At 51.3% G+C, this 19860-nt stretch overlaps 1 protein-coding gene across 2 annotated transcripts in view; it reads left to right on the top strand.

Annotated features, from left to right (window-relative positions):
- Nucleotides 1-19860, top strand: part of RPTOR (regulatory associated protein of MTOR complex 1) — a 319730-nt gene that overhangs the window by 241351 nt on the left and 58519 nt on the right. For both annotated transcript variants that reach the window (XM_003786071.3, XM_023511133.1), the window contains 3 exons: nucleotides 1222-1305; nucleotides 3063-3173; nucleotides 17899-17973. In XM_003786071.3, coding sequence (XP_003786119.1) covers nucleotides 1222-1305; nucleotides 3063-3173; nucleotides 17899-17973 — 270 coding nt within the window. The remainder of the gene's footprint in view (nucleotides 1-1221; nucleotides 1306-3062; nucleotides 3174-17898; nucleotides 17974-19860) is intronic.

The raw sequence follows: 19860 nt of genomic DNA, 5'->3' as shown, positions 1-19860 counted from the left end.
TGTGGCATCACAGCTCACAGCAACCTCCAACTCCTGGGCTCAGGGGAGTCTCCTGCCTCTGCCTCCCAAGTATCTGGGACCACAGACGCCCACCACAACGCCTGGCTATATTTTGGTTACAGCCATCGTTGTTGTTTGGCAGGCCTGGGCTGAATTCAAACCCGCCACCTTAGGTGTATGTGGCTGGTGCCTTAGCCACTTGAGCCACAGGCGCCAAGCCACGCCCAGCTATTTTTTGTTGCAGTTTGGCCAGGCCTGGGTTCGAACCCACCACCCTTGGTATATGGGGCCAGTGCCCCACCAGCTGAGCCACAGACTCCACCAGCATTGTTTATAATAGCAAGATTTTGGTGACAATTTAAATGCCTAGCAGTGGAGAAACTGTTTAAAGAAGTTATCTACATTTCTGTAAAAGAAATACGATGCTGCCATTGGGAATGACACAGCTAGAATGTATTCAGTTTAAAAGGGAGATGAGAAAGACAATAACATTATTTAGTTTAGAAGAAATAAGAGAAGTGTGTGCATGGAGAACAATTTCTGCAAGTCCATATACCAAAATGTCACCAGCGAGGTTTTTTTTTGAAATGCAATTACAAAGTGTTTGTTTTAACTCTTTCTATAGGAAGCATATTTTATCTGTATAATGAAAGAATAAAGAATTTGGGGGGGGAGGGGCTGGGGCTGGGTTTGAACTCGCCACCTCCTGCATATGGGTCCGGTGCCCTTATCCTTTGAGCCACAGGTGCCACCCAAGAATGTTTTTTTAACCTGTCTAAAAGCACGCACTGGGCCAGATGCTGTGGCTCACGCCTATAATCCCAGTACTGGGAGGCTAAGGTGAGTGGATCCCTTGAGTGCAGGAGTTCAAGACCAGCCTGAGCGAGAAGGAGACCTCGTCTCTACTAAAAATAGAAAAACTAGCTGGGTGTTATGGTAGGTGCCTATAGTCCCAGCTACTCGGGAGGCTGAGGCAGGAATATCACTTGAGCCCCAGAGTTTGAGGTTGCCATGAGCTAGACTACTGTCATGGCACTCTAGCCTGGGTGACAGATTGAGACTGTGTCACTGAGTGAGTGAGTGAATGAATGAATGGATGAAAGTGCGTTCTGCAAAGAAAGCTCCAGCTGCAGGTGACTGAGCAACGAGCCCTGGGCTGAGCCGAGCCAGGCCATAGGCGAGTGTGGATTCCATGATACAATTTCTTTCTTGTTTTTCCAGGTGCTGTTGAGCCAAGTGCACCGGCTGAGAGCCTTGGACTTGCTGGGAAGATTTTTGGACCTGGGTCCGTGGGCAGTGAGCCTGGTGCGTGCCTTTGGCATTTACTCCAGGGCCATGGGAGGCGGGTGGAGCTGACGCTCATGACACCACAGGATGTCCTGAGGCCCTCAGAGAGCACTGCATGGTCCCAGCAGCCTTCAGAGGTGCCCTGCGTTGCGGGGGTCCGGGTTTGGCTTTGCCGTCTTCTCTAGCCTGGCATTAGATTTCACCTTTGCAGGGAAGGGAATGTGTCGGGACGTGGATTTCTTCTGCCCCAGGAATCGTGCTCACACTCTGTCTTCACTCTCATTTCCAGCACGATTCTAAAGCACTTCTGGTTCCTCATTCTGTAGGGGAGCAACACAGGCCTTTTATGAGAAAAAAGATTGGCAGAGACAGAACCAGAAATGATTTTTCTTTTTAAGGAATAAGCCACAGGGAAAGTGAAAGGGATACCGAGAGAGGGGTGCCTCTTAAAGGAAACTCAAGACCCATCAGCAGGTGCCAGAGACAGACTGTACTCGGTTCTGTTTGCAAATGAACATTTAAAATGGAAGTTTGAAAAGTTGCTACTCACAAAGCTGTTAGAAATTTTATACAAACTGGGTATTAGATATGATTAAAGAATAGTTTTTTTTTTAGGGGTGGTAATGTTATTGTCATGTTTTTGTAAGAAACCTTTATTTTTTTAGGGAGACACTAAAAATTCACAGAGGAAACTTTGTGGCCCGCTGATGTCCTAGGAGCTAGGTGGTGGGAACAAGGCATGTGTGTGTTTAGGTGTTTGCAGCACATAACACCAGCAAAGCCTGATAGCTGGTAGTCCAACACTGAAGGAGGAGGGAACAAACCCCAGACTGGTAGAATCAGGTGGCACTCGCCACGGGGCCACTGACACTGCAAAGGAGCTGAGGGTTGAGCTGTCTGTGAAAGGTGTGTGTGATGGGTGCCGCTTAGTCATCGTGGAAAAGCTTGGATTGTATTCTTTAGTAAGTCTGGGAAGCAGGCATCCACAGTAGTTTAGAAAGAGTTGCATTTGTAAGATTTTTCTAAATTAATTGCAGCCCTTTAAAGAGTGAAGCTTGTTCTAACTGGAAACTCTGCTGCTCTGTGAACAGCTACCACATTGAAGGTGTTGCTGCAGGTGTGGGTGTGGCTCTCAGCTAAGACCCAACCACTGAGAGGGGAAACAAAAGCTCCCCACTAAACGTGGCCTTCAACAGGGAGGGAGGGACACTAGTTGCCTGGGTCCCACTTCTCCTGCTCTGTTTGCTGGGGATGAACACCATTTGCCAGAAGGGGATATCTTTGGAAGTCCTACAGCTTTCAGATGAGTGCTGAGCAGTAGCTGAGGCCATTGGGAATAGACAGACTGCCCAGCTGCTGTGCACACTGCATTCCTCACCCACCTCCCTGATGCCCAAAGGTGCACTCTGCCAGGAACAAGGCAGATGCCAGTGAGCCACCAGGATTCCACAGTGCTGCCTATCCTACCCAGGCAGGCTCTTTCTGCAAAGTTGACTTCAGATGCGGGTATGGGTGTTGAGCAAGGCGGTGTGGTCCAAATGTGGGCATCACCAGGAAGGTGCCTGGTGCGGAGAGCAGACGGCCACCCGCAGGAGCATGCTCTGGGCTCCCAGGCACAATGCAGCACCTCCTGGCTTCCAGGCCAGTCAAGGCAGGAGGTGCCCAGCAGCTTCGGGGAGGTCTAGAGAGAGCCCCTCGTCACCTTGCAGTGGTTCAGCTCACCTTCTGTGCGTCTGCCCCGCAGCTGGCACTGATGCCCTCCATTCTCCCCACAGGCCTTGTCTGTCGGCATCTTCCCCTACGTGCTCAAGCTGCTCCAGAGCTCGGCCCGGGAGCTCAGGCCGCTTCTTGTTTTCATCTGGGCCAAGATCCTTGCTGTGGACAGCGTGAGTAATTCCTTCCATCCCACCAGCCCAGCCCCTTCCCTGCTTTCTCTTGAACTTGAGAACACATCCCCCGAAACCTCAGCAGTGCAGATGTGAGGCAAGCTGGGCCAAGGGGGAGCCCCACATGTCCTGCTAAGTGCCGTCCTTCTCCCAGGGTGAGGTGCCCCCTTGTGGCTCCCTCTCTGTCATACATGGCCCACAGCTCCTGTGGATCATTGTCCAGCCTCCCCTCAGTGCCCTGTACTCTGTCCCCTGTGCTCCTACCCACAGCAGTGACTGGCCCTGAGCAAACCTCAGGCCTGACCCTGACCCCGCTTTAGTCCCCACAGTTGCTTTTCTTTCCTCGGACCCTGAACCTGTGAGCAGTAGCACAAGACCCACAGAGCCACCCTGAGGACTCTCACTGTGGCCTAGGCTTGAGGCATTGGCAGTCACCCTCCCTAGGGCTACCTCGCTCCACTGTCCCTGGCCTGGCCTGGGCAGGCTCACAGTCTGTGAAGGTGTGGTCACAGATAACCCCTGGTTCAGTGCAGTTGCATCCTAGGGGCGAGCCCTATTGGGGCCGTGTGCGCTGAGTGGGGTCTCTAGGGTTGTGGGTGGCAGCATCAGGGTCAGGGAAAACACCTACGGGCTTGGAGGAGGCGGCAAGGGCGTGCAGGGAGAGGGTGTAGAACAGACCAGGTGGAGGTCAGGTCAAGGCGTCCGGGCTTAATTTAGCAGCCCAAGAGATGTTAAGAACCGAGCTGTAGGCCTCTGTGTGAAGTGAGTGCAGGAAGCCCGAGGGTTAGGGTAAGGCTGAGCTGCAGGGCGGGAGGGGCCCGGACACTGGCAGGGCCTGAGCCTCTGTGGCTGGAGGAGGCAACCTATGAGCCAGAGCAGGCTGGGAGCTTCTCAGAGCTGACCCAATGTGACATGCGTTTGGGAGGGGCCTGGCCCACCTGGGGAGGCCCTTGAGAGAGTGTGTGATGAAGGCTCACAGCTGAGGGTAGAGCTCTATAAAGTGTCTTGTTTGAGGGTCGGGAATGAATCAAGCAGGCAAGAGGAGAGGATTGGGAAAGGCCTGTTTATAGAAAGCAGGGAAGCTTCTGGAACAAATGGTATGTGCTATGGGCAATGGGTGCCCACATTGCCCTCTACAGCATTGTTGGAACAGACATCTCAGAGACACCCTTGCGCCTGGCAGGGTGTCCAGGGCAGCGTGGGCAGTGTGGGCTGAGCTGGGTGGAGCCCTGTGGTGGGGCTGCTGGGACCTGGCATCAGTGATGGGCCAGTTTGTAGCCAATGGAGACCTGACGGGCTCCTGCTGGAAAACCTCTGGGCACGGTGGTGTCAGCCTGGACCTCACCTGGCCTGCTGCATGTGCTCGTGTGCCTGCATGTTTGTGTGTGCACAGTGTGTGTAATACCCTGTGACAATGACGTCCCTTTGAAAAGTCCCTTAATTCTTTCTTTTTTGAGACAGAGTCTCACTGTGTCACCCTTGCTAGAGTGCTGTGGTGTCATAACTCACAGCAACCTCAAACTCTTGGGCTCAAGTGATTTTCTTACCTCAGCCTCCCAAGTAGCTGGGACTAGAGGCGCTTGCCACAATGCCTGGCTATTTTTAGAGAGAGGATTTCGTTCTGGCTCAGGCCGGTCACGAACAAGTCCCTTCTTTCTAACACAGACCCTTGGGGCCACATAAATGTGATCTTGCAGCTTATTCACAGATGAGGCAATGCTCTTGTAAGTGGCCACGTAGGTGATGTATGGCGACCTGGCATCCCACTCAACCACAGCTGGATCTGCAGCTCTGTGCCCATTCAGGGCAGGAGGTCTCTCAGAGTCACAGAGCAGGTGGGTGAGAGGCTAGTGCCAGGAACACAGGGAATGAGTTGCAGCTTTTCTGTGAGGCAAGCTAGGGAAGATGGTAGACAAATCTTTTTTTTTTTATTTTGAGACAGAGTCTCACTATGTCATCTTCGGTAGAGTGCTGTGGAGTCACAGCTCACAGCAACCTCAAACTCTTGGTCTTACGCAATTCTCTTCCCTCAGCTTCCCAAGTATCTTGGGACTACAGGTGCCTGCCACAACGTCCAGCTATTGTTTGTTGTTCTTGTCGTCATTTAGTAGGCCCGGGCCAGGTTCAAACCCACCAGCCCCGGTGTATGTGGCTGGCGCCCTAACCACTGAGCTATGGGCACCGAGCCATGGGTAGACAAATCTGAAACCTCTCGGGGCTCCTGCTGCCTGGTCTGTGCCCCAGGGTGCCTTACTCGGCCAGCCTTTCTTCTTGTCACCCAGGCTGACCTTGTCCCTAGCCCGGGTCAGCACACCAAGCCTCAGGCAGCCCATCTCTCCTAACCCCCACTTCTCTGCTCTGCCTGTCTCCTACTGGGCAGCCCTCTCTCCCCTACTGGGGTAGCTCTGTCCCCTGCTATCCCAGGCAGCCCTCTTACCCACACTGGACAGCCCTCTGCCCCCCACTCTGCTGGTTACTCAGCCATATTCACCCTCCAGCTCCCTAGGCCTATCCCCTTGCTTTGCGCTCTCTCCTGCACACTACCGCCCACAAAGCCACTACTATGTCCCTTTGCCCAAGGCCACAAGTCTTGCTGACTCAAGTCCAGCCAGGCTGTGTGAGGGTCTCATCACCAGTGTGTGATCTCACTCATCTCCCAAGCCTGCTGACATCTAGCACACAGAACCGCGGAGCTCGGCTGTGTGTGTGCCCCTGTCTCTCACCAGCCCTAGGGTGTCCAGCCCACCTTCCTTGTGAGGTGCTGAAGGAACTGCATTTGATGCTGCTTGTGGAGCTATGTGCACAGTCCAGCTGGGTGCCCAGCTGTGGGTGCTGTGGACCAGCTCCTTAGACCACCGCCTCACTGTCTCTTTAAAAGCCCTCATTCCACTGAGGGACCTTCCAGAGAATTTCTGGTCAAAACTGAGCCTGTGTGCCTAGTCTTGCCTTCTCATGGCTGCCCCAGCCTTCATCCCGCAGTGTTAAAAGTTCTGTGTGCCTTGAGCTTGTTCCCTCTCTCTGCTCCTCTCCTGGCCCCACGTCTGGCCCTGTGGTGTTGCGTGTCCTCTATTGCTGGCCTCCCCGCCCATGTGACATGTGCCTCCGATGACCTCAGAGTCCCCCACAGACCACTTGAGCTACATCGTGCAGGTTGGCTGCCCGTGCTGCTTCCCAGACAGACCGGCTCATGTCAGTGAAAGAGCTGCTCAGAGGGGAGGCTGAGGCTGGCCAGCCCTTGGAGTGTGGGGCCCTTCTGAGGGACGAGCCTCCTGTGTTCCAAGCACCTGTCTAGACTCGCCTTGGCCTGGGGCTCCTAACGGGTCTGTGGCAGAAGCAGGAGGATGCTGGACCTAAAGAGGGGCTCTGGGTAAGCAGGAGACCCAGAGAGCGGCAGGGCAGAGGAGGGCGTGGGCAGTGCACAGTGGGCCAGCGGCCTGACGGGGACCTGGCTCATGGCAAAGACCTCGTGAGAGCACGGGATGAAGCCCTTTTAATATTCTATGAGGAATCCAATCCTGGAGGTCTCTTCCAGAGACACTCCCAGTGCCATGTTTCTCTATACTCGACGCTGTCAAGAACTACCAGGCAGCTGGATAATCAGGAAAATATAAACCGTAAGGAGGAGGAGGCCTCCATGCAAATCTGTGAGAAATGCCACAGGCATTAGAATCAGCAGAAGAGGACATTGAGCCAGATACTGAAAACCTATTATGTGTTAAGAAACTTAAATTGTCACATGGAAGATATAAAGTGGACTCAACTTGTTTCTGGGGTTGAAAACCACTGTATAGGGAGGCACCTGTGGCTCAAGGAGCAGGGCGCTGGCTCCATATACCAGAGGTGATGGGTTCAAACCCAGCCCGGGCCAAAAAAAACCTCCACAGTATAGTATGTGAAAAAAACACCAGCTGGCTTAACAGGCCATTAAATATTGTAGAGGAAACAGCAATGAGAACTATCCAAGGTGATGAGTGGTGAGAGAGACATTTGTTTTTATTAAAGAAACAGCGTTAGTGGTGTGATGATTGCAAGTGATGTAATATATGGTATTTGGGGTCCAAGGGATTGGACACAAAAAACATCTCAAGAAACATGGCAAATGTTTTGTGAAGTTGGTGAAAACTATAAACCTACAGGTGCAGGAAGCTCAACAAACCTAGTACAAGGCGCAGGAAGAAAGCCACAGCATGGCACAGTCAGATTGCTTTAAAATCGTGACACATTTAGAGACCCAAAAGCAGCTAATAAAAAAGAGGAACAAAGAAGCAGAGATGAGGCTGACAGCAGACTCTTCAGGTGCAGTGAGAATGATTCAGTGGGGCGGAGCTGCTGAGGCACTGAGGGGGATCACCAGCCGCGCCACACTGGGGAGCAGACTGCCCCCGAAGAGGAGGTGAAATAAAGGCTTACAAACACACAGAGGGGCTGGACGCCTGTGGCTCAGCAGCCAGGGCGCCAGCCCCGTACACCAGAGCTGGTGGGTTTGAGCCCAGCCTGGGCCTGCCAAACAACAGTGACAACTACAACTACGACCAAAAAATAGCCAGGCGTCATGGCAGGTGCCTGTAGTCCCAGCTACTTGTGAGGTTGAGGCGAAAGAATCACTTAAGGCCAAAATTTGAGGTTGCTGTGAGCTGTGATGCCACAGCCCTCTACCAAGGGCAACACAGTGAGACTCTGTCTCAAAAAAAAAAAAAAAAAAAATACACAAAAGGTGAAGGACTTCATTACACAGAAGGAAACGTCAGAAAAAGTCCTTCGGGCTGAATGAAAATAATACCAGAGGAAACATCAGGAATGAATATTTTGTGGAAAACTGTGTGCTTTTTCCTATTTTTAAAATCTCTTTAAAAGGTAATTGTTTAAATAAAAAGAACAACAATATACTATGGCATTTATAGCATTTCTAAAAGTACATGTACAGTAACAATTGCCAAAAGTCCGGGCAGAGAGAATGAATAACCACTATGATGGTAAGACCCTCCCCCTTGGCTGGACGTGTCCTCACCACCTGCACACGAGCTGTGTGTGAGCAGTGTGGCCCAGGAACCCACAGCCACCACCAAAGATGAAGAATTACAGCTCATTAGCCGGCATGGATATTAGCATACACCGCTAGTGCCCAGGGAGGACGGAGAAAAGGGAGAGGGAACTAGGTGGAACAGACCGGAAGTAAATGAGATAGATGACTAGCTTTCCAGCTGACCACATCTGTGGTCACCATGGATGGAGTCTGAATCCCACATTTAAAAGGCAGGGGTGGTCGGAGTGGATAAAAAGCAAAGTGTGCCCGTGCTGCCTACAAGCAGTGCATTTTTCAGTGCGGAGACACAGCAGACTAGCAGTCAGAGGTGGGGAAGGACATCCCTCCCACCACTAAGCAGAAGGCCACAGTGCCTGAGTGCAGGTCATTTCAGAGTGTTGCGCAACCCGTCCATCCAGAGCATTGTCGCCCTAAGTGTCTATTCACCCACTCACAGAACCTCAAAGTACATAAAAGGAACACCAGGGACTACAGGGAGAAGGGGGCACATCCAGGCTCATGCTTGGGTACTTCAATCCTCCCTTCCTAACAGTGGACAGAACAAGCAGAAGAGAAGGCAGGAAGGATTGGGGAGGCTCACCAAGAACGCCCAGAGTGCGTGCTGAGAGGGCCACACATGCGCCAACCCACATGCCTCAGCTGGTTTGAGAGATGGCGCTCACAGGTGCACATTCTAAACCACAGTATGGTCAGCATCAAAACCAACTGTACATCATGGGGAAGTCTCTGTACACTTTGGAAATTAACGGTGTACTTGTAAATAAATACTTTGTTTTTTTTAAGACAGAGTCTCACTATGTTGCCATTGGTAGAGTGCTGTGGTGCCACAGCTCACAGCAACCTCAAACTCTTGGGCTTAAGCAATTCTCTTGCCTCAGCCTCCCAAGTAGCTGGGACTACAGGCACCCGCCACAATACAATAAATACATTTATTTTTAAATTTCATAACATAAAATTGAAATAAATAATATAAATACAAAATATATAAAATACGATATAAAGGTACAGTATGAAAATATATAATTGTATTAATTATAAACAAATAATGTAAGTAACAAACATTTACATAAGTAGCACTTACACATACATATTAGAGGCCGGGCATGGTGGCTCACACTGTAATCCTACACTCCGGGAGGCCAAGGCAGGTGGACATGAACAAGAGCAGACCCCATCTCTACTCAAAGCAGAAAACCTAGCTGGGTGAGGTCAATGAGATTACTGTGAGCTACAATGACACCGTGTACTCTACCCAGGGCCACAGAGTGAGACTCTGTCTAAAATTAATTAATTATAAATAATTTAATGTATATATTAATATTTAAGTTAAATCATATAGATAATGCTTATACATTTGTATTAAAAAATAAAAATATATACAAGTTTTAATAAATTTTTTCAAAAGAACTCTGAGGGGGCTAGGTGCAATGGCTCACATCTGTAATCCCAGCACTCTGGGAGTCTGAGCTGGGTGGATTGCTTGAGCTCATGAGATTGAGACCAGCCTAAGCAAAAGTGAGACCCCTATCTCTACTAAAAATAGAAAAACTGAGGATCACTTGAGGTTTTTTCATAGACACAATAAATATGCAATTCAGGCAGACCTTGCACAATCCAGTTAATAAAGTTGTATTATAGTTCGACAGGGAATACCAGGGCACGAGGTCAGGGAATTTGGAAAAACACTTTATGTTGGTATTTACAAAGTGAATCCAAGTCTGGGGACTCAAAGATGCTTCCGGTGTGCATGCTGCCATGGTACCGTGAAGGAATTCACCCCAAGAATGAGGAGATGCCGTGCCTGTTCCCGCCCTCCTTCCTGATCTCAGAGTTTCTAATTTCTCTGCACAGTAGTTTCCTCACAGTTCATCTACTCTGACATTAATGGCCTCTCCTCTTCCTGTTTCTCTACCTTTCCCCACCTCCCTTTCCTGACTCACACACAAAACTCAATTGAAAGATGCAAGGTTGGCTTTCTCTGTCATTCAGCAATGACACGTGTCCCCACGTGCTGTCCAGAACCGTGGCCTGAGGTCCCTCGGTGGAGGCAAGCCCTGTGGGAGCTGGTCTTGTTAGAACCTGGTCAACAGAGTATACCTCCTGTATGTGGACTTTGTGCATGTCCTGAGCGCCTATTAGTTTTTATGTTAATGCTTTTTATTTTATTTTATTTTTTTAGAGACAGAGTCTTACTTTATTGCCCTCGGTAGAGTGCTGTGGCTTACGTTATTCTCTTACCTCAGCCTCCTGAGTAGCTGGGACTACAGGTGCCCACCACAACGCCCAGCTATGTTTTTGTTGCAGTTTGGCTGGGGCCTGGTTTGAACCCACCACCCTCGGTATATGGGGCCAACGCCCTGCTCACTAAGCCACAGGCGCTGCCAAATGTGTTTTATTTTTTAGAGCAGTTTTCAATTACAGGAAGCTTGAGAAGATCACAGGTACAGTTCCCATATACCCACTCCCAAGTGTCCCCATCACTGACGTTATGCGTCTGTCACCACTAGTAAACCTGTGTTGATAGAGTTAACTGACGTTCCTTTATTCATATTTCCCTAGTTTGTGCCTATCTGCATTTCCCATCCTCAGAACCACTCAGAATCCCACGTGACATGGAGGGGTCATGTCTCCTGGGGCTCCCCTTGGCTGGGACAGTTTCCCAGACCTTCCTTTGATAACCTTGGCTTCTGTGACCGCTGGTGGTGGGGTGTGTTACAGACTGGCCCCCTGCTGGGATTAGCCTGATGTGTTCCTCATGGTTGTGCTGGGGTGAAGGGCTGGGGAGGAGACCTTGGGGTGAAGGGCCTTCTCCCCATCACTCCGCAGCACCTGCCTCAGCAGGGCGTGCTGTGTGACTGGTGGCACCTGGGCCACCTTTACTTCTTCGTGCCATTTCATTATCTTTTTAGGATCTAAGTATAGTTCTTTTAATTTATTTTCCATATTTAGGCTTATTTTATAAGATTCAGCCTTGGGTGGTTTTATGGTAAAGTTTTGGTTTTGTATTTCTCAGATTTTCTTGTGTCTCTTCTTTCAATTTAACCCTTATTGAACTAACATTCCTGTTATACTTTCTTTCAACTAACTGTAAATGGACAAAGTATAAACGATTTGCACCCTTCCCAGAGGGAGCTTTGCCAGTTAGACTCGGGAATATCCCCATGTGACATCCCAGCCCAGTCTCCATTCTCCATGTCCTTCCTGCCCCTCTTTTTTTTTTTTTTTTTTTTGAGATGGGAGCATGCTCTGTTGCCCAGGTGGAAGTACGTGGCGTCATCAAAGCTCACTGCTACTTTGAATGCCAGGCTAAAGTGGTCTTCCCACCTCAGCCTTGTTGAGTAGCTGGGACTACAGGTGCCCTCATTTTAACATAAATAATATAATTACTTTGATGGTCCACTTAATCTCTAAACTTTAGGTTGTAATATGCAGAAAATGAACAGAATTTCAATGTTAGAGGCACATCTGTGACGCGCATGTCTGAGGCAGGAGTGACAGACAAGGGAGCTTGTGCTGGTAGGTGGCTGCTGGTTTTCACCGGTGGGGAGGAGATGGGTACATATAGTTGGCCTGTTTCTAGCCATTACCCTAGTTAAACGGAGTGGACACTTCTCAGAAACCCTCAGAATAGACTTTACTCTGGACAGCAGAGGGGAACGAAAGCTGGCAGCTGTTCCCTGTGCGGGCACCGGCTCCTGCCCAGCCCCTTGGCCCGCACACGGGATAGCTTGGACTGGGCACTGGTAGGGGTGGCAGTTAGCCCTTTTCAAGGCAGATGGGCATGGGGGATGCTGGTGAGGTGAGGTGGGCATCAGCCGTGCCCAGGAGGAGGAGAAGGACAACTGGCAGGCTCCTCTCTGTGATTGTCAGGTCTCTCCCAGTTGCAGTCAGATTTGAGCAGGGTCGGCACCAACAGCCTGCTCTGCCGAGAGCAAGGCCCACAACTCTCGGGGCTGGGAGGAGGCCTGCAGGGCTGCCCTCAGCCTGTCCGTGGGATGCAGTGAATTCATCACCACTTTCTGGTGGAAACAGACCCTCCCTTTTCCTGTTCATGGTTGGCTCCCATCCCTGCAGCTCTTGCTTTATAAGTTTGATGAAAAAGGCAACCACAGTTTCCATATGAGGACATAAGGTTGAGGTTGGGTTCCCAGCAGGGTCCAGAAAGTCCCAGCTCAGACACCTGTCCTGGCCCCAGACTCTAGGCTGTGTCCTGCATGTGCCCTCGGTCCCCAGGGTGGAGGCCTGGTTCCCTCTGTCTCTCGCCCAGAGACAGGTCAGAACTTCATTACCAGAAGTAGTCCTACGTGTGATTAACGTACATGATGAGGACCTGTAACACTTCACCACAGTGCAAATCCTGCTTCATTTATTCACTCAGCAAACATCTTCAGAGGCTCTCCCGTGAGCTGAGTGGGGCCACTTCCTTGCTCTGCAGAGGGTGATGCTGCAGATCCTTGCCTCAGAGGTCAAGTTCAGCCAAGAGGTGGGGTGTGCAGATACCAGCTCAGAATCAGGGACTTAGTGTGACCCTGGTTAACACACCTGGGGGTTGTGGGCAGGGCAGAGATGGCATCACATCATGGGGAGCTCGAGGAGGTGAAGAGGAAAGATGAGATGGACTTCTGTGCTCAGAAACATCACTGTCACCACTGTCTCACCCTTTGAGGTTACTTTGCTGGTCTGTAAGAACTCTGATACCAGCCTCAGGTGGTGGAGGACTGTTTCATGTGACTCAGCATGGCCCACGGAGACAGTTTTAGGGACTGCGGGAGCAGTATCTGGCCAACACTGCACACTTAGCTCCTGTAGTTCCAGTGAGTTCTGGGAACTTGGGTGAGTCTCAGTACCAAAGGAAGGCCCGTTCTGGTGAAGAAGGCTGTTCCTTGGAGTCAGCCCAGAGCAGAGCAGAGGGTCCAGGTTGGGGGCAGGCCAGGATAACTATTATGTATGGTGGCAGGGCCATCTCAGTCTACACCTTTCTATAGCATTTTGGGTTTTGAGCCTGAGTATTCTACAAATTTAGGACATGTATAAAAAACTATATTGAAAATGGAAAGGTATTCACACATATTTGTAGTTTTCACAGAGACCAGTTAAAGCACTCACGGCTCTTCATTTGAGGTTTCAAATTGCACATGAACTTTGTGGACACCCTGTACATGTTTTTTAAATATCTTGGCCACTTGGCCAGTGTAAATGAGTCATGCCAGGGGGTGAGGAGGACAGTGCCCCTTTAACTGCCTGATGGACATGTTTAACCTGTGGAGGGCCGTGATGCTGTGACCAGTAACAAAACCCCCCCCACTTCAGTAGGATTTTCCCAGCTTTATGGCCACCTGCCCTATTCAACTCTGGGTATATGAGCCTCTTAGCACAGTCCGTGTCTGTCTCTGAGTGGCTCCTGGTGGTGGCCTGACGTTGCGTGAATAATCCCTCAGAGGCTCGCTCTGGGCTTGTCAGTGTCCTCTCTGCTGGGACCCTCTTCCCTTTCTAGCACCACCACGTTTTTTTCTCACAGCAGACTCTTGTACCAGTGGGTGAGCAGCATCCTGATGGCCACATCTGGGCATGGCCTGGCGTGCCACCATCCTGACTGTTCAAACCTCCCATATGGGGCACGGTGGCCTGTCAGTCTGTGTTCATCGCATGCCTTCCTGCTCCCCACAAAGCAAACCTAATGACCTGTATTAAGGAGACGGGGGGTGGGGGTGGTGGGGGAGGTACAGAGAGGGTCAGAACTTGCAGAGGACAGGAGCTGCCCAGCCTGGAGGCCTGTGCTGCAGAGGCCTGGCGGGTGTGTGTGCTGCCCCTGCACTGTCAGCTGCTGCAGCCCCTGAGCCCCTGCACACAAGCGTTTCTGTCTGCTGTCTCCCCCCTCGCCTGCCCCTCTGTAAAAGCGCAAATCCCTGAGATCTGGAGACTCGGAGAATAGCTAGCGTTGGCTTTGGTGCCTGGTGGGTGGGGGCGCTTGCACAGAGAAAGCCATTAAGAATTCACGTTCTTTGCCTGCTGGACCCCTTTTCCCCCCAGGTCTCTGTGGCCTGATCTGGGGAAACAACCACAGGTTGGAGCCTGTGGAAGGTGGCTGCCCTGGCAGACCCCAGGCCCATCCCTCCATCCCACCGGTGCTGTGCAGAGCATGCTGTCTGCTGTGGTTTTTCTGTGCATTTGTAGTTTATTTTTTCTTCTTCTTGTTTTTTTTTTAAGAGACAGAGTCCACCTTATCGCCCTTGGTAGAGTACCTTGGCATCACAGCTCATAGCAACCTCCAACTCCTGGGCTTAGGTGACTCTCTTACCTCAGCCTCCTGAGTAGCTGGGACTACAGGCACCCACCACAATGCCCAGCTATTTTTTATTGCAGTTTGGCTGGGGCCAGGTTCAAACCTGCCACCCTTGGTATATGGGGCTGGTGCCCTACCCACTGAGCCACAGGCGCTGCCCCATTTGTAATTTAAAGTCTTGTTTTCCCTTCTACTCAATGAGGCCTTTACCCATGTACCAGAGCGAGCAGGAGTGGAGAGGGCTCCTAGGCCCCACGTGGCAGGTGCATGGGGGTGAGGGTAGGTACACAGGAGCTGGTGGTGTCGGGGGTTCCCACAGCACAGCAGCCTGATCAGAATGGAGACCCTCTAACAGGTGCTGGTAACCGCCCAGCCCTGGGACAGAAAGCACGTGAGAGTTTCTGTTTCAAGTACTCTGTCTTCCGTGCTTTGAATTCAAAATAACAATGGGAGTTAGTGACATGTTATGACTCTTTGATCAGACGTGTTTGAGGAGTGTCACTGTAAGTGTGGGGGCTTTGCTTTGACTTGTCAAACCTCTGGTTTAGACACATAGAAAGGAGCCTTTCCGTGTAGGACGGGCAGGGTTGATGGTGCAGCCTCTCTGGTTCTCGGGGTGTCTCCACAGGGAGGACATCCAGTCAGTGTCTTAGTTTGTCAAAGCCCTCAGCTAACGCATAGCCTCCCAGGCACATGACACGCCTGCTCTGTGGGCCCCAGTTCAGTGCCCCCCAGCTTCCTGACTGCCCACCCCATCTTGCCTCATTCCCATTTCTACAGAGACATCTGCACCTGCCAGATAGGCTTACTGAGGCAAGGAGGATGGCTAATTACACGAGCTCCCCTGGGAGACAGGGGCCAGGGCTGCAGCCACCCATGGGGCACCACAAAACTGCTCCTGCCTCTGGGAGGAGGGGCTGCCAGGGAGCTAGGCAGAGATTGCAGCTTTTCTCCTCCTGATCTCAGAAATTCAGTTTTGAACATCCTGACCTCCAGGCCGTTAATGGTCTTTGTCTCTGGAGTGGAGTGTGCTGGGAGCTGACACACCTAGCTCTCCGCAGACCGCCTCCTAAGTGCCATGATCAGTTTCTCTAGGTATCGATCCTGGGAGCACAGTTAACATTGGGACTAGATCCCATGTCACTCTCTTCCCCAGCATAATGGTATCTGCACCCTGTATGTCACACTCAGTTTCCAAGTTGTCTCTACTCACATTATTTCATCTTTGATCCCGTGATATGAGCACAGATTTTTAAAAGTGTCCTGGCTCACGGTGAAGGGTGGGGGTGGCCAACAAAAGCTGGTTTTGTTTCGAATCCTGCCCCTGCTCCCTTCATGAAAACAGAGTTTTTCCACAGGATAAGGATGCCCAGTCCCATGAGGACCCACAAGCCAGCCTGGCGTGAGGGACTCCTAGCACTGCAGCTGTGGAGCTGTCTGTCTCCTCCAGGGTGCCTTAGGACCACATTTTTCCTCCACTTGGAAGCCCTTTCCTCAGGGACCTGCTCCACCCACCCCCAAGGCCGTGTTCTCAGCCTCAGTTTTGGCCCCCATCCTCCAGAGCCGCCCTCACCTTTAGGGTCTACACTTGCCACTGGCATGCACCTTCTCTTCTAGGAGTCTGCTGTGATCCGGCCCCCCTCCCCAGATCTCTGGGACAGCTCTGCTCTGTGTCTCATGAATGCAGTATCCCCACCTTGGGCTCCTCATCCTCTGTGACCCCTCTTCAGCGGCTGCCCCTTGTGCTCAGATCCTCCTGTCTCCAGGGGATGGAGGGGAACCATCTTTCTGTCCTTGCTGCCTACAGCCTCCAGCTGGCCCCTGCTGGCTCAGTCCCTACTGCAGGTGCCGGCATGCCCTGTCGAACTGTAGCCTGCTCCTGGGCCACAGCTCCCACCATGCCCTACAGCCCCCCACCCCCACCCCTGTGCCGTCCACCTCTGCCAATCCCCATCCCTTATTCCTCCTACCTCTATAGTCCAGAACCAGATTTGCCATTTCCTAGCAGAATAGGGTCTCCTCCCACTATCTCTCGCCCACTGTCCTTCCTCCCTTGGAAAATCCTGCCAGCTCCTCCAGAGAGCAACCCCCCCCGCCCCCCCACCAGCTCCCAGCCAGCGGCCTTGCTGAGTGTGACTGGTCCTCCAGGAGCTGCCAGCAGGAAAGGAATGTGCCTGCCTCTCCAGGTGCACTTAGCCCACAGTAGGGCCCCAGAAGGGTGAGATGCATGGTGATGGTAGATGAGACTGTTGGCAGGTGCAGGAAGAGTCACATGCCCAGCAGCATCTTTAGCACTTTAACTTCCCACTCCAGAGCTGTCCCTTTGGGTTAAGGAATTGGGCCTCTAGAAAGCACCTACTAAAATGTGACCATGTGGGCTGCACCCATAGCTCAGTGGTTACTGTGCCGGCCACGTACATCCAGGCTGGCAGACAGCTAAACAACAATGACAACTGCAACAACAACCAAAAAAATTGCCAGGTGTTGTGGCGGGCGCCTGTAGTCCTAGTTACTTGGGAGGCTGAGGCAAGAGAATCACTTAAGCCCAGGAGTTTGAGATTGCTATGAGCTGTGACACTATGGCACTTTACCAAGGGCATACTGAGACTGTCTCAAAAAAAAATGTGACCGTGTGAATGAATAATCTATATTAGATTTGCACAGATTATTGTTTTTCGGTATTTTGTGAGTCTAAGCAAAACTACAAGAAAGGCTTTGGCAGGGTCTGCAGACATGGGGCTGTTTTCAGTTGTGAGACTTGTCCTAGGGAAGGTGTGCAGGACCCGGGTGACAGAGGAAAGAAGATGGGCAGAGGCCGCGGGCAGAGCCTGCAGCCCAGCAGCAGGGCCCTCCCGCCCTGGGTAGCCGGAAGGTGCTCTGCAGAGACTGTCTAAAGCTTCACCTCTGAGAGCAGGGAGACCCCAGGCCTCCTCCCTCAGCCAAGAAAAAGGTGTCTGCAGGCAATAGTGCTGGCTGTCTTTTTCAAATGAAAATGAGACTTGAGAGGAGAAAGTAATTAAGGCATAAAACATTCATCACCCACTCATTTTTTTTTTTTTTGGTACACAACAAAGGCACTAAAGGGCGGTGCCTGTGGCTCAGTGAGTGGGGCACCGGCCCTGTATACAGAGGGTGGTGGGTTCAAACCCGGCCCTGGCCAAACTGCAACAAGAAAACAGCCGGGCATTGTGGCAGGCACCTGTAGTCCCAGCTACTCAGGAGGCTGAGGCAAGAGAATCACCTAAGCCCAGGAGTTGGAGGTTGTATGAGCTGTGTGATGCCACAGCATTCTACCGAGGATGACAAAGTGAGACTCTGTCTCTACAAAAAAAAAAGGCACTAAAAAACCATCTGGTCTCTGTGCTCACAGCTTCGCCTTCTGTGTCTTTTCTCCACAGTCGTGCCAGGCTGACCTCGTCAAGGACAATGGTCACAAGTACTTCCTCTCCGTCTTGGCGGACCCCTACATGCCAGTAAGCTCAGTCGCCATGCCCTTGACAGCCTCGGGACTCCCATCCTCTGTCTCTGCTCATCCCCTGTCTCTGCTCGCGTGTTCCACTTGGGGGAGGGCCACCCCTCAGGGTGCACTGGCTCAGTAGGGGTCCCAACAGGAGGGGGAGGCTGCTGTGGCTCCTCACCACCACCAGCTGCTGCAGTCTTAGCACAGGGTGGGTGGCCATTGCCTTGTCTGTCTCTGAGCGAGATTACACTTGGTCTGAACACACGATGTCCATCCGTGGCTCAGTGCACCCTCCACAGTGCAGTGACATCTGCTGTCCTTGCACCCACCACATCCCAGTGACGAGCATGGCGTCCATGCCCCAGTGTGCCTCGTCCATGCCCACTGAGCCCTCCACACTGCAGTGACGCCTGCTCTGCTCACATCACCTGCCACTCCCCAGTGACAAACACGGCGTCTGGGCCTGGAACGTGACAAGGCATTGATTTGCCTTATTTCAGGAAGAAAGGAAGAAGAAAAGGAGAGATCGAAAGTTTAAATTTCAAATATCTTTTATTGCATTAAATTGTTTAAGAATTAGTAATCTTGGGTGGTGCCTATGGCTCAGTGCTTAGAGCGCCAGCCCCATATACCCAGGGTGGCGGGTTTGAACCTGGCCCTGGCCAAACTGCAACAAAAAAATAGCAGGGCATTGTGGCGGGTGCCTGTAGTCCCAGCTACTTGGGAGGCCGAGGCAAGAGAATCGCCTAAGCCTAAGACCTGGAAGTTGCTGTGAGCTGTGACATCATGGCACTCTACCGAGGGTGACAAAGTAAGACTCTGTCTCTAAAAAAAAAAATAGAATTAGTAATCCACAAATAGGGTATATAGTAACATCCTGTAAATGTATCATAACTGATGCTTTTATTTCCTACCTCTACCTCCCACCATAGTAATTAGAACAAAATAGAAACCCTAAATCATTATTTAGTGTATCTTCTTTTCGCCAGAGTGTTCTAGTGTAGCAACTTATTCACACACTCTTGGCTTTGGTTGTACAAAGGAACTTTTGTAGCTAGTTTTTAACCCTCCAGTTAGTTTCCTAAACTAAATGATTTAAAAAAAAAGAAGAAAAAAACATTATAAACAGGGATGTTACATCAAAGGCAAATAGCGCTCCTGGGCTTTACTGCCTATGTTGTACTCAAATGTCATCGTGGGCAGTTAAAATCAGACTTCACGTGAGCTTTGGAAATCCTCACATCCCTGCCCTGCGAGGTGGGCACAAACACAAGCCACACAGCAAGGACAGTGATCAGCTGGTGGTTCACATACAGGGATGAGCTGGGCTGACCTGAGGGGCCCCACCACAGCCATAGCTGAAGTTCTGAGCACACAGCCAAGTTTAAAAGAAAGAAGAGGAAACCCTTAAGTGTCGAAGACTGAAGAGACCCAAGAGTGCCCTGGTGGGTAGCAGGCATGACCATCATGGTGACCCCACGGGTTTCTATGCCGCACCCTGACCCTGAGCCATACAGAGCGAGAGACCTGGCAGACAGGGCCTGCAAGATGGTTCTGTCCCCTCATTGGAAGGACACTGGCAGAGCTGCCCTCTGCTTCTTAGAACATACCACTTTCCCATGTCTTGAGAGGAAAGGAAAAAGAAGGGCCTTCACAAAACATGGAAGCCTCGAGCCAATTCTTCTCCACACAGTTTGCACAGCCTGTGTGTGTGAGAGCCACAGCAAAGAAGCAGCATGGAAGCCAACTCAGGGTCCCTGGAGCTTCCTAGGGTCCTGGAAGCAGCAAACAGGGCCTTTCTGTAGGGACACTTTTGGCAGGGACTTGGTCTTATCAGTCCATGTGTGACACACACAAGTGTGAACTAAGTGGGTTACCACAGGGGTCCACACGTCAGGAC

This window comes from Otolemur garnettii, unplaced genomic scaffold, assembly GCF_000181295.1.
Source record: "Otolemur garnettii isolate 467f Iridium unplaced genomic scaffold, OtoGar3 scaffold00018, whole genome shotgun sequence".
In the NCBI taxonomy this organism is placed as follows: Eukaryota; Metazoa; Chordata; class Mammalia; order Primates; family Galagidae; genus Otolemur; species Otolemur garnettii.
This window is presented reverse-complemented; position numbering and strand designations above follow the sequence as displayed.